The sequence below is a fragment of the Pieris napi genome, chromosome 22, assembly GCF_905475465.1.
Source record: "Pieris napi chromosome 22, ilPieNapi1.2, whole genome shotgun sequence".
Classification (NCBI taxonomy): Eukaryota; Metazoa; Arthropoda; class Insecta; order Lepidoptera; family Pieridae; genus Pieris; species Pieris napi.
The window spans coordinates 3,348,293-3,360,348 of NC_062255.1; the positions used below are offsets into that span (position 1 = coordinate 3,348,293).

The window sequence follows — 12,056 nt, forward strand, 5'->3', positions numbered from 1 at the left end:
ACTATAATTTACAGATATTTACGAACTCGCCTTAAATAGTTCTTAGGCAAGATAGCAAAAAATCGATGACCGAAACCCGGTCTCACGAAGCTCATTAACGTTTCTGAGTTTTGTTGCTTATTTTGTGTCATTTAAATTTTTTTAAGCAATATACATTTATTTAGAAAAATTAACTATTGCTGTAATGAAAATACTTCGAGTTTTTATTTTAATAATGATCATAGACAATGTATTGTATACATATATAGTCTGATGTGCGTAAATTCCTGGCTAATTAACCCAGCCTATCTCCTTCTAGAAGCTCAGAAGTTTCCTGGGCACTTCACAGGCTTCACGAAGCGACCACACTGCTCCGAGGATTTCTCCTCGTTGGGAAATCACAGCCACGCATTCTGTGCTGAAACAGTAGTAAAAGAGGTTTTAATCCACTACATTTTGGCACTGATAGACACATATATATAGACTGCTAGCATAGCACTCTAAAGCAGAAAATATTAATAAACAAATGAATGTTAAAACGAAAAAGTTCTAATATAATGTTGCCAGTAATCACGTGTACCTTATAAATTTCGTGGCACTTTATTATGTTCACATTATCTCGGAATTTCGCGAAACGTGACCGCACTATAGGCAGGTAGCAAAGGCTATAATTCAATCAAAAGCGGCTTAAATAGCCTTTCGTCGTGTTTACCAAACACGTACCCTTATCATGCTGTCTTAATTATTAATTTTGAACGCCATTTTAGTTCATATGGCTGAGGTATTAAGGACATTTATTTAATCCAGTATTTCAGATATTAATTATGAGGGCGTACATTATTTTTATGGGGTTTTTAAGTGTTCACTGCAGAGACGAGGAAAAGATAATGAAAGGTGAGTTGTGACAATATTATTAAGATCTAAGCCGGTGTTAAAGATTAGAAATTTGTTCTAAATCGATGCCTAATGTATTCAGATTTTTTTTAGTTAAATCAGCCGCTAGTTGCTCCTTGTTTGCTTCGAATATTTATGGGATGGTATAGACATTTATTTTAATGGATCGTCAGTTTGTAAATGAGGTTTTATTGATTCTACATCACATTTAATGACTGTCTACCTGTCTGGACAGCTCAATAGTTAATGCTTATATTAGCTGTAAAGGTGCTTTTCTAAAGTAGGCGAGAATATAAATGAATTCTATTAAAAATCCTTTGATTATTATTGCTTATCTTATAAGTTTATCGTACCGAATAGATAAGTAAATTTTAAAATAATCTTTTTAACGATTTTTAGGGCATTTTTTAAATAATGTCGTGTTGTCTACAATTTCCAAGTTTGGACTGTTGTATATTGTTGATGAACAAGTGATAAATCGTTTTTTTTTTAATTTACTTTGACTTGTTTTGAAAAAGCTAATAATAATAATCACTTGCATAATGTATGGTTAAAATTACCGCAAATAGTTAACCCTATCACCTAACAGATAAATAACTTCACATTTAATACATTAATTTTCGTAGCTTGTTACTGGCCCAACGAAGTATTCGAGCCTTGTTTCGGTGGATGCGCCGAGATCTCTTGTGACAACCCTCGAAACCACTTACGACCCTGCTACCCTTACTGCGAGCCTGGTTGTATCTGCGAAGAGCCTTACGTGAGGGATGACCGCACGCATCAGTGTGTTCTACCACACGATTGCTCACCGTGAGTACAGATAGCTGAACTGAAGCAATATTGTATAGTAGACACGGTGTTTTTTTTTTTAGACAATTCACACCAATTGACCTAGTCCCATGCTAAGCTGGGAAAGCTTGTGTTATGAGTACTAGGCAACGGATATACATACATATTATAGATAGATAGACATATAAATACATATTTAAACACCCAAGACCTAAGCACAACACCAAATGCTCATCACATCGATGTTCATCTCAGCCGGGGATCGAACCCGGGACCCATGGATTCGCAGTCAGGGGTACAAACCACTAGACCAATGAGTCGTTTTCGAAGTGTCACACAAAATTTTGTTAAAACTTTTCCTGTAAAGACAAACTTGGTCTTAATTTGAATGATCCCCACATCATTAAAGGCCAATAGTGGCGGTGACTTCAACGGCTGATCACATGGCGGTTAACCTGTGCTGCCTTGGGTGATCGCTGGTGACGCCGTGTGGTTTGAGTGGGTATGCACAGTAGCGAGTACTACATAACACTCCACCACAAGCAAATCGCGCCACGTGACGTCAATATGAAAAACTAAACAGAAAGAAATCTGTTTTATTTCAGAACTCAAATGGGTATACCAGTGCCAACAAGGCGATCTGGTAAATCTTCTATGAAATATAGCAGATCTCAAGCCCAAAGACGACAAGGTAGAGGCGATGAAATGGAATTAAACGAGACAGAAGCTCCACATCCTGATGAGAAGCAAAAACCTGATGTATCCAGGATGGGGAATTACTTTAACATCGTGATTGCACCTCCACCAATCAGGGCGTTGCAGCCGAGGAAATTAGTACCGGGAGACGCATTTCGATTGGCTACCAAAACGATATAAAAAATGTTTTAACATAATGTTACTTTAAAATACATAGTGAATATTATCTTTGAATTTCTTTCTCATCAACAAGCTTTAAATCGTTGAATATTGTTTATTACACGCTTTATATTAGCTTCACCTGTATGTATGTATGTAACCGACTCCTTCGGACTCGATGTTGACCCACTTTTAACGGACAGATTTAATTCAAACTTTGCGCACCTGTGAAATATCGATGACAATGCAATAATCCGAAAAAAAAATGAAAAAAAAAATTTAGCAAAAAAATATTAAATAGTTGCTCGATAGACGAAAAATATGGCACAGAGCGCCCCACGCTTTTTCACAATAATACCAGTATTTTTTGTTCATTACCATTTTCAGCCTAAATTAGGAATTATTTTTCACTTTTTAGTTTGATGTACTTTAAAAGCGTGTTTTTTTAGTTTTTTTAACTATTATTTATTTTATTGTCTAAAACTGAAGTTCGTATACTCAATCGATATTGATAAAAAAAGAGTTTTACGGTTTAATGGTAACTTCCGTTGGTTTTTCTCCTTTAATAAACACATTTCAGTTAGCTACAGTAATCACAAATACGCTCCAGTTTCTGATAAGCAAGTAACATGAGGAAGCTGCTATTTCTCGCACTTTTATTTTGTAAGTTCTAATGTTAAAAAAAAACGAACGCTACGAAATATTTATTTCCAATTGAACTAACTTAACCTTAAAATTACAGATGACGTTATAGATGCGAATAGAATAAACTATGATTACGACGACATAGACAATAGTAAACGACATTCATTCATAGACGATAGACGAAATTGGAGAAAGAAAGCACTTTTAAAATCATTTGACCAAGATCACAAGGACTGGGATGAAAGGCGAAGATATGAAGAAAGTCCTAGATATCTAGATGATACAGACGATAAGGCCGGATTAAACAGAAAGGAATATGATAGTTTTGGTTATGGAATTGGTAAACAAATAGAGGATACAGATAAAGCAAGATATAGAAGTACTGAAATTGGTCACTTACAAACGTAATATATTTTTTTTTACTATTATTTAAGACTAAATTCATAAAAATATTAATGAAATCACGTTGACAGAGACAAGGAGATAGAGAGGAAGCCCTATTCAATGAATTGTGAGAGACCTCACGAACGGTGAGTAATTTATTTATTTATTATAAAAGTCGGTTAATTCAAGTAAATTTTCTTTTTTAAAAAGAAGGACGTCGGTCTTTTTATTTTATTTTATGGATTGGATTGGATCATATTAAAAATCTCTTTCAGCTTACAATTTAAACGTTAACTTTACATTTATTACTTACTTTTATCCCAAACTAGTGTTGTAACACATTAGACAGTCACAACCTAATCATACACATAGAAAATATATACAGATACGAGGCATGTTTTTCTGGTTGCGCTGCTATAACCTGTGACAACCCACGAGAAAGACTCCGGCCCTGCTATCCGTTCTGCGAGTCCGGATGTATCTGTACACAACCATATGTACGCGATGATAGAACTCACAAATGCGTCCTACCTGAGGACTGCACTAAGTACGTAACATGTTCAGAATTGGTACATTTCCGTTGTATGTAAAATTATATTCTATTTTTACACGCTTTATTATAGCTTCACCTGTATGTATGTATGTAACCGACTCCTTCGGACTCGATTTTGACCCACTTTAAACGGACAGATTTAATTCAAACTTTGTACACTTATAAAGAATCAGCGACAATATAATAATTTCATAGGTTTATCTCGAAAAAACAATGAATTTTTTTTTAAGTCCACAAAGCAATACGATTAAATTGAGACAACACGTATTGCTGCTAGGACTAAAAAGTGGAAAATAAAGATAGTTTAAAAAACTATAAAACACGCTTTTAAAGCACATCACAGCGTGGGGCGCTCTGTGCCATATTTTTCGTCTATCGAGCAACCCACGCTTTTTCAAAATAAAACCAGTATTTTTTGTTCATTACCATTTTCAGCCTAAATTAGGAATTATTTTTCACTGTTTAGTTTGATGTGAGCGTGTTTTATAGTTTTTTTTAACTATATTTATTAAACCACCATTACGAGATTTAACTCAGAATAATAATAGCTATCAGACGAACTCTTACATTTTGATTCTGTGTCGGAAATTTCAATAATGATTACTATTGCTAATTTTTTCGATGCCATCCCTCAAATGCGTGTTTATCGACCTTCAACTCGAAGTAATGATAGCTGTTTTTAATATAAAATCTGGGTATCACGTGAAAATGTTCTTTAATAATAATGTTTTTTTTTTCAGGGGCTTGAAAGGCATACCAGACTTGGGTGATGATGTGTAAAAATAAAAAATAAGAGATCAAAAAAATACGTTTTATTTATAGTGAATAGTACTTGATAGCATAGTAAAAAATGTAGTTTCCATTCAAAACCACTCAGAAAAATTGTTTTTTACTGCAGCTGTACTGAAACTATTGTTTAGTAATCTGCAACAAGTAACAAAACTTTCATTGTGCACGTCACTCGACCATGTTGACGGGCTCACAAGCCGTATTCGATATTCAACATTTTTAATTCTATTTTGAATTTGTCTTTTGCATATAATGTCAAAGAAAAGAGGATTTAGTTTATTATTTTTGTGGTTAAACTATGTAACGTGTGAAGGTCAATATGGTAAGTACAAAGTGTAGATTATTTGACTTAGGGTCCGTTTCACAATGTATGGATACAGTACCAAATAGCTATGCAACACATACATTATTTGTAAGATAAATTGTGCTATTTGACACTTCATCGGACTCATAACTTATGATGGACTTTATAACGAATAGAGCTATCTGCCCTGCGATTCTGTAACTCACTTTTCGAACTCACACAGTGGTTTTGACAGTCGTGAAACGCAACAATAGTGTTTATCCTACCAATAAGTAATAAACAGCTAATTTGGAACTTATGTAGAACTTATCCGTACATTGTGAAACAGACCCTTAATGTCCTATAATAGAGGACATCCACAAACAGAAGCCAGGTTTGACTGGGACGGCCACGCCTCCGCTTGCGAGTTCCAATCAAGGGCCTGCTTGGGGATATAATTGGAATCTCCTCAGAGTGTATATGAAATGAAATGAAATAGTTTATTCTTGCAAGTAGGACTATATAAATCACTTTTACAATGTCTTCCTAAGCTAGATGAAGTCGTCATTTCCTAACTGACTGCCCTGAGAAGAAATGTCGAAACAAACTCGGGGGTCTTAGTCTCTTTTACAGTCCAGATAATACAATAATAAATTAATAAATTGGTGTAAATGCAGAGTATTTACTGGACTGGTCTTTGGAAGAAAGAACCAGATCGATCTGAGCAAGCCTGTGCCAGCAGACAGCAAGCATGCCCCGAATAGCTCATGCAGCTCAACTATTTTTGAGGGAGCTGCACAACCCGGTACACAACAATACCGCCAGTGGCACCATAAAAATATGTGGGGCAACAACTCACTCAGATCGCCAGCCCAAAATAACTATAGACTCTCCATTTCCACTTGCCACGCTTGATCTGATGGCTAATCAATGTTTCTCGGCAGCGCTGCCAAAATTGCTCAGAGATTTTCTCGGGCCAGTAGATATCCAGAATATGGTGAAGTCAGCCGTTGACGAAGACTTGGAGTCGGTGCGAGATGTCGTTAGTAACCATTCACGTTTAACACCCATAGATGGGGGGCTATAGGCCCCTATTATATAAAAAAAAATAGCACTCCGGGAGTGCCGACAGAAGTGAAAACTTCAATATTAACGTTGTGTTTAATTATAAGTATAAAAGTACTATCATTTATGAGGTAGAATACAATGTTTATTTATTGCGCTATCGTACACAAATATGACAATTTAATACATCAATAATTAAACTCAATTGAAGATCTGTCTATCAAGCATTAATATAACATGCGGACAATCTTAATCTTAATGTTAAACATTCTTTTACCACCTAATGTTAATTCATTAAATTCAACCTTTATATAATGTAAATGTAAAATAATTACTCTCCCTTCCCCTCGATCTTACGCTTTTTCGATCAGCATCACGTGACCCTGACGCAAGTTTGAAAGTTTTTACCCATACAAAAAGTGCTCAGCGCCGCTAAAGAAGTTTTCACTTCAAAAATATTATAAATCTGTGCTGCCTTGCGATTCTGCAACTCACTTTTTGAACTCACACAGCGGTTTTCCAAGTGGCGGCCGCGCTCAAATCAGTCGTAAAGCAGTAATTTTACGATTAGGCCCTCTGATAAACAATAAACTACAAGCTCCCTTATCAGAATGCCAAATCATAAAATGACTGCTTTACTGATTTGAGCGCGACCGCCGCTGTGAAAAACGCTGTATGAGTTCTAAAAGTGAGTTACAGAATCGCAAGGCTGCTCTATAGGTGTGTCTAAGTATTACTACATATAAAACAAATTCCTTTGCCACGGCTGTTAAATTAATAATTACTGCATGGATTTCGGTTTTTATCAATAAAGAGTGCTTCACGAGGAAGGCTGAAATATAATTTGACTCAAGGGGTGACTCACCAGTGTTATAATAGAAATATATCACGTGAATATGTTGTTCAAATTCAAATTCAAAAATCATTTAATCATATGGGTAACACATTGTCCACTTATGACTTGTCAGTAAAGAAATACATATGAATGCTTCTAATTTTACATTTAGTGCCAGTTCTCAAATCAAGGGCGTTATACGGAAGAGAAGAACTGGCAATGAACTCTCCGCCACTCTTTTTAATCGCCATTTTTTTTTTTACACCACGTTAGTAAGGAGCTGCAACCATTAAACCATGTTCCACATGACATCTTAAGTAATTAATAATAATAACATAAATTAAAAACAAAGAGTTGTCCTCTATCAGCAGGAGGCATGGTGAAACAGGAGCACGCACTTACATTCTCGTGGGAACAACACGCATTCATAGTCGAAATAATTAACATCACCGCATACACGAATTCAAGTACGACCAGTCACCTCAAGTAGCACCCGTTCACGAGTATGACGCATGGCGAGCCATCGGCCCCCTCGCCATATTTTAGGGAGGAGACAACTAACGAATACTTAAAAACTCCTTAAGAGCAATCAGTCTCAATGTTTTAATGGAACCACGAATGTGCCTGTTTGCACCACAACGTAAACACATTTGACCGAAAGAGACGTCTGAGTTGTAATTATTAAGTAACTTTCTTCACCCACCGATTCTTTTCAAATAGTCTTTTCAATCGTTAACTCCTTTAAAAAAATAATATTTTCACTCTCGATTTATATTTCCATTAACAATCTGAAGCAACGTCTATTATACACACACGAAAACTATACGTGTTGTGCAAAATTAGTAAAATCATAGTTATGTATAATTTAATACTTCAACTGCCTATAATAATAAGTATTTAAAGAAAATACTTTTTTACCGTAATGAAAATAATATAATAATAATAATAAAACATAACTTATGTATTATTATAAATTTACAACTATTTTACATAATTTTTAATTTTTCTGATTTCGCGTGCTTTACAGCGTGCGTGGTCAAGGTAATAATAAGTATGTCAAATAAAATAGATTAGCTGCCCACAATTCAGGGAATTCTAGTGCACTTTCTCTTTGTATTGTACATCTCTTTATTTCGTGTACAAGTACCCTTTCCATTACGGAGCATATATACGCGGCCAGAAAGCCACAACACATTTTAATTTTTATGAAATATTTACAAATTACACAATAATTCTTAACATTTAAATATACCTCATCTATCGTCAAAGTTAAATGTGCCACTTAAATTTAGGCATTGTATATAGCTAGAATTTAATTGGTGAACGCCTTAAGACAAATTAAATGATGCATTAAACTTTACTTCTATAATAAACAATTGTTGTTATTAGTAACAATCAAATATTCACTATTTTCAATTTTCTTAACCTACATAGTAATAAGTAACATTAATAAAAATTAAATTAAAACAAATTAAAGTTAACAAAAAGTTTGGTCCCTGCAGTGTTCTTTAGTTAATTAACATTTCTTCTTAGATGTAAAACCATTTCCTAAATTTTAGATTTTTGAGTTGATTTAATTTTCATGTTACCTAGAATGTGGTGACCACGGAAGGTTTGAATATTGCATTGACGAAATTCCCGGCTGTGTAATAGGATGTCACTGTCACCCTGGATATTATTTTGATACAGATACTAAAATATGTGAACCTAGGTATAATTTATGATTACTTGTTAATTATTTACGTTTTTGGTATATATTGAATACATTTTAATTTTGCAGCGTAAAACTAACTCAAAATTATCGAAGACGTTATAATATAGAACCCACGCAGTCGGATATAGAATACGTAACAATTGGAGTAACTGAACCCGCGCCAATCACAAAACTGGACCCAATTAAGAACCAAGTTGATGAAATAACAAAAACTGCCGATGATTTGGGTGACTGGTTATACAATCAATTCTTTAAAACAATTGAAAACCAAGTAATTAATAATACGAAGGATATTCCCACTCGACGTAACGATGGGGCACCTATTAAAAATATGGACCTAAGAAGATCATCTCAGAAAAGGAATAAAAAATTAAAACAAAAGCGCCGGAAATCAAGTTTGAGGCGTAAATTACTCCGAATCACTGAAGACGATAGTGCTTTCGATACTTCTGAAGAACGACACTCGGACTCCAGCGACTCGAGTAGTTCTGATGAAAGTGACGCATCTTTCGAAATTGAACATAAAGAAGACAAACACAAAGACGACAAAGAGCATGGGCACAAAAAAATTGTTATTATAAATAAGAAACCAAGGCCGCCGTTGCCATCCTTTATATTCTTGCCAAATATGGACACTCCATTCTATCCTCCGATTGGACTTCCACCTCCACCTATTATGCCTATGTATCCCCTTGTACCTGTGCCGCCAATGCCTGTCTTTCCTTGTCCTGGTAAGTTTGTTAACTAACAAAGTAAAGTTTTAAGAATTTTTTCGTCAATGCAATCATATATTTCAGAACAAGAAGGTGGTAGTCCTACCACATCGCCTACTAGGGCTCCGACGATCACTACCGCGAAAGAGAGTACAATGGAGAAAGCAACAACACAAACTACAGATCACGGAAGAACTGAAGCTAAATTAGATACTTCTGAGCCTCCTATAACAGAAACAACAGACCAGCCAGCAACAGAAGCTACAAAACAAGATCCAGCAAAACCGTAAGAAAATTATATTACGCGGAGCCATCTGGGAAAATTTACAAAAAGTAGCCAAAATCAGTTCAACACTTTACGGGAGAATTTTCCCTTCTTCTTAATGATTTACGTTGGGACTTTACTATCGCTTGTTGTACATATTACATTTTGAAAATGTATATTAAATAAAAAAAATCATTTTCAGAGAAAGAGCAGGATACTATAGACAAAGAAAAAAACCAAAGCCAAGTTTTCAAAGTAGGCCTTTCATGGGGTAAGAGTACTATTAACCATAATTATTATTCTTTTAAAATTATGGTATCATTTGTATTTTAAACATCTCATTGTAACATTTTTGTTTTCAGTGTAAATAACAGAAAACCACAGCATCCTTATAGGCAAAAGATGGTAAATTCTTTTTAATTTTGTAACTTTGTAAATAAAGAAAAAATTCTAAAATTATTCCCCTATGAAAGAACATGATTAGCCATTCATTAGTCCTTATTGTTTGTGATAAACGTCAGCCTTATGTATTAAACCAAAGCTAGCGAAAAGCAGACCAAGTCTAATCTAGTATTAGATTTGTAATATTTAAGCTAAAAAAATGTTATTACAGAAGTCACGCCAACGGCTAACCAATCCAGATATGTTGAGGGCTCCCTATGGACCCCAAAACGCCATTGATGACGAAATTGTTGAAACACCCCTTGCAGAAGAAAACATGTATGACGAAACCTTGAATAACGAAATCCAGTCAAACCCACAACGCTATGCAGCAAAAGCGGATAATGTCGATTTTAAGTACATCAGTGAACTTATTCATCACATTGACCTTAACAAATCGAGTGAGTTACCTCCTATTGAGTATAATTCTAAGGAAGAAGAATTAGAATTTTATATGCCACGAAAGGCACATAAAATGAGGAAACCAGGTCTTAATTCACCTATTGAAACAAGAAGACTACACTCCGATGACTCCTATTATACAAACCTGGGTCGACAAATCGCATCTATTATACGTAATGTTGACTCACAAAACCAGGTTGACATCGAAATAGAGCCGGGACAAAATAACGATAAAAATGTCTTCATTAACGATAACTCGCATCGATCATTTTGGGAACGCTCCGTAAGATCTCCTTTAAAATATTTAAAATCAAATAAAAATAAATATGACTACTTAAAGAGAAGCAATGAAGTTCTATTTAATATAGAGAACAAAGTGTCTATTGTTGCATCTACAGCACCGACGCTATCTTTACAAGAGATAGAAAACATCGTCAACATTATGGAGAAAGCACAAAGCAAAATGGTACAAAACCGAAGAGACTTCAATAAGTATAAGTCAACTAATGATAATCTAAACTTTAAACTTTGGCCGTCGGATAATCAATTACAAAATCACGATAAATCAATGATGAGACCAATCGCAGCACCAAATAAACAAAACAATGTAGCCGTAGGTAATGCCTTTAAAAAGATGCCAGAGCTCAAAGCTCTCAGTATGCATAATATACAAAGAGTAACTGCTTTATTAACGTCAAAAAGAGTTAATCGAACGTATAATCAAAGCATTGCCAGACATCCTTCAAAAGATATTATCGTTAATCCACAGATAAATTTACCAAAACCACCACTAATTGCACCAAGTTATAATCTTCAGAAATCAATTCAACCTGTAAATTACTATCATAATAATGTATATACAGGAATAAACAAATATTTTCAAGACCCAAACTTAACGCCTGAAGATGATGGATCACACCTTCCCAGAAAAAGCCTAGGGCAGTTAATAAATAAGCCGTCATACTTTCATCAGGAAATAAATCATTTCGATTATTTCAAATAAGTTGAGGCAAAGAAATTCTTAGATCTTTTTAAAATAAATCATCCTTGAAACTGTGATTAAGTTTTAAAGTTTTTTTTAAATTAGTCGTTTATATTTTATAGTAGGTACAAAATTGTCACCTTTTTTAAATGTTTTAGATAATTACAATCAAAGTAAGTAACAGTAAGTGTTTACAATACAAAAAAATATAAAAAATAAAGTTAAATGTATAATATTATATTATAATTACTACCCTACCCAGCAGAACATATATTAAAAAAGCCTATTACCTTAAAACAATATTTATTTATAAGACAAACATTTTTACTATACAAAAAGTACACGAGTAATATCTTAACGTGAACAAAAAGTCTTTCAAGACTTTATGAAAAAAAACATATTAAATCAAATAGTGTGAACAAAATCCCAATCAACATTTTTTATTTACAATATACATATACAGCACAA

General features: G+C 34.3%; 2 protein-coding genes across 2 annotated transcripts; both read left to right on the forward strand.

Annotated features, from left to right (window-relative positions):
- The first annotated feature begins 2,274 nt into the window (after positions 1-2,274).
- LOC125061035 lies at positions 2,275-4,882 on the forward strand. Its single transcript, XM_047666176.1, has 5 exons — positions 2,275-2,278; positions 3,260-3,566; positions 3,636-3,692; positions 3,932-4,093; positions 4,840-4,882. The coding sequence occupies exons 1-5, from the start codon at positions 2,275-2,277 to the stop codon at positions 4,877-4,879; spliced, it is 570 nt and encodes a 189-aa protein (XP_047522132.1). The 3' UTR covers positions 4,880-4,882.
- Positions 4,883-4,899: 17 nt separating this feature from the next.
- On the forward strand, positions 4,900-11,687 carry LOC125060597. Its single transcript, XM_047665540.1, has 7 exons — positions 4,900-5,210; positions 8,665-8,782; positions 8,852-9,516; positions 9,583-9,784; positions 9,966-10,034; positions 10,126-10,168; positions 10,377-11,687. The coding sequence occupies exons 1-7, from the start codon at positions 5,141-5,143 to the stop codon at positions 11,607-11,609; spliced, it is 2,400 nt and encodes a 799-aa protein (XP_047521496.1). The 5' UTR covers positions 4,900-5,140; the 3' UTR covers positions 11,610-11,687.
- The last annotated feature ends 369 nt before the right edge of the window (positions 11,688-12,056 follow it).

Excerpts from the sequence above, each read along its gene's own strand:
- LOC125061035 (XM_047666176.1), top strand. Across the intron at positions 3,567-3,635 it reads GAAATTGGTCACTTACAAAC|AGACAAGGAGATAGAGAGGA; the intron begins GTAATATATTTT and ends TCACGTTGACAG. Across the intron at positions 3,693-3,931 it reads TGTGAGAGACCTCACGAACG|ATACGAGGCATGTTTTTCTG; the intron begins GTGAGTAATTTA and ends AAATATATACAG.
- LOC125060597 (XM_047665540.1), top strand. The coding sequence starts at position 5,141 with ATGTCAAAGAAAAGAGGATTTAGTTTATTATTTTTGTGGTTAAACTAT. Across the intron at positions 9,785-9,965 it reads AAACAAGATCCAGCAAAACC|AGAAAGAGCAGGATACTATA; the intron begins GTAAGAAAATTA and ends AATCATTTTCAG. Across the intron at positions 10,169-10,376 it reads ATCCTTATAGGCAAAAGATG|AAGTCACGCCAACGGCTAAC; the intron begins GTAAATTCTTTT and ends ATGTTATTACAG.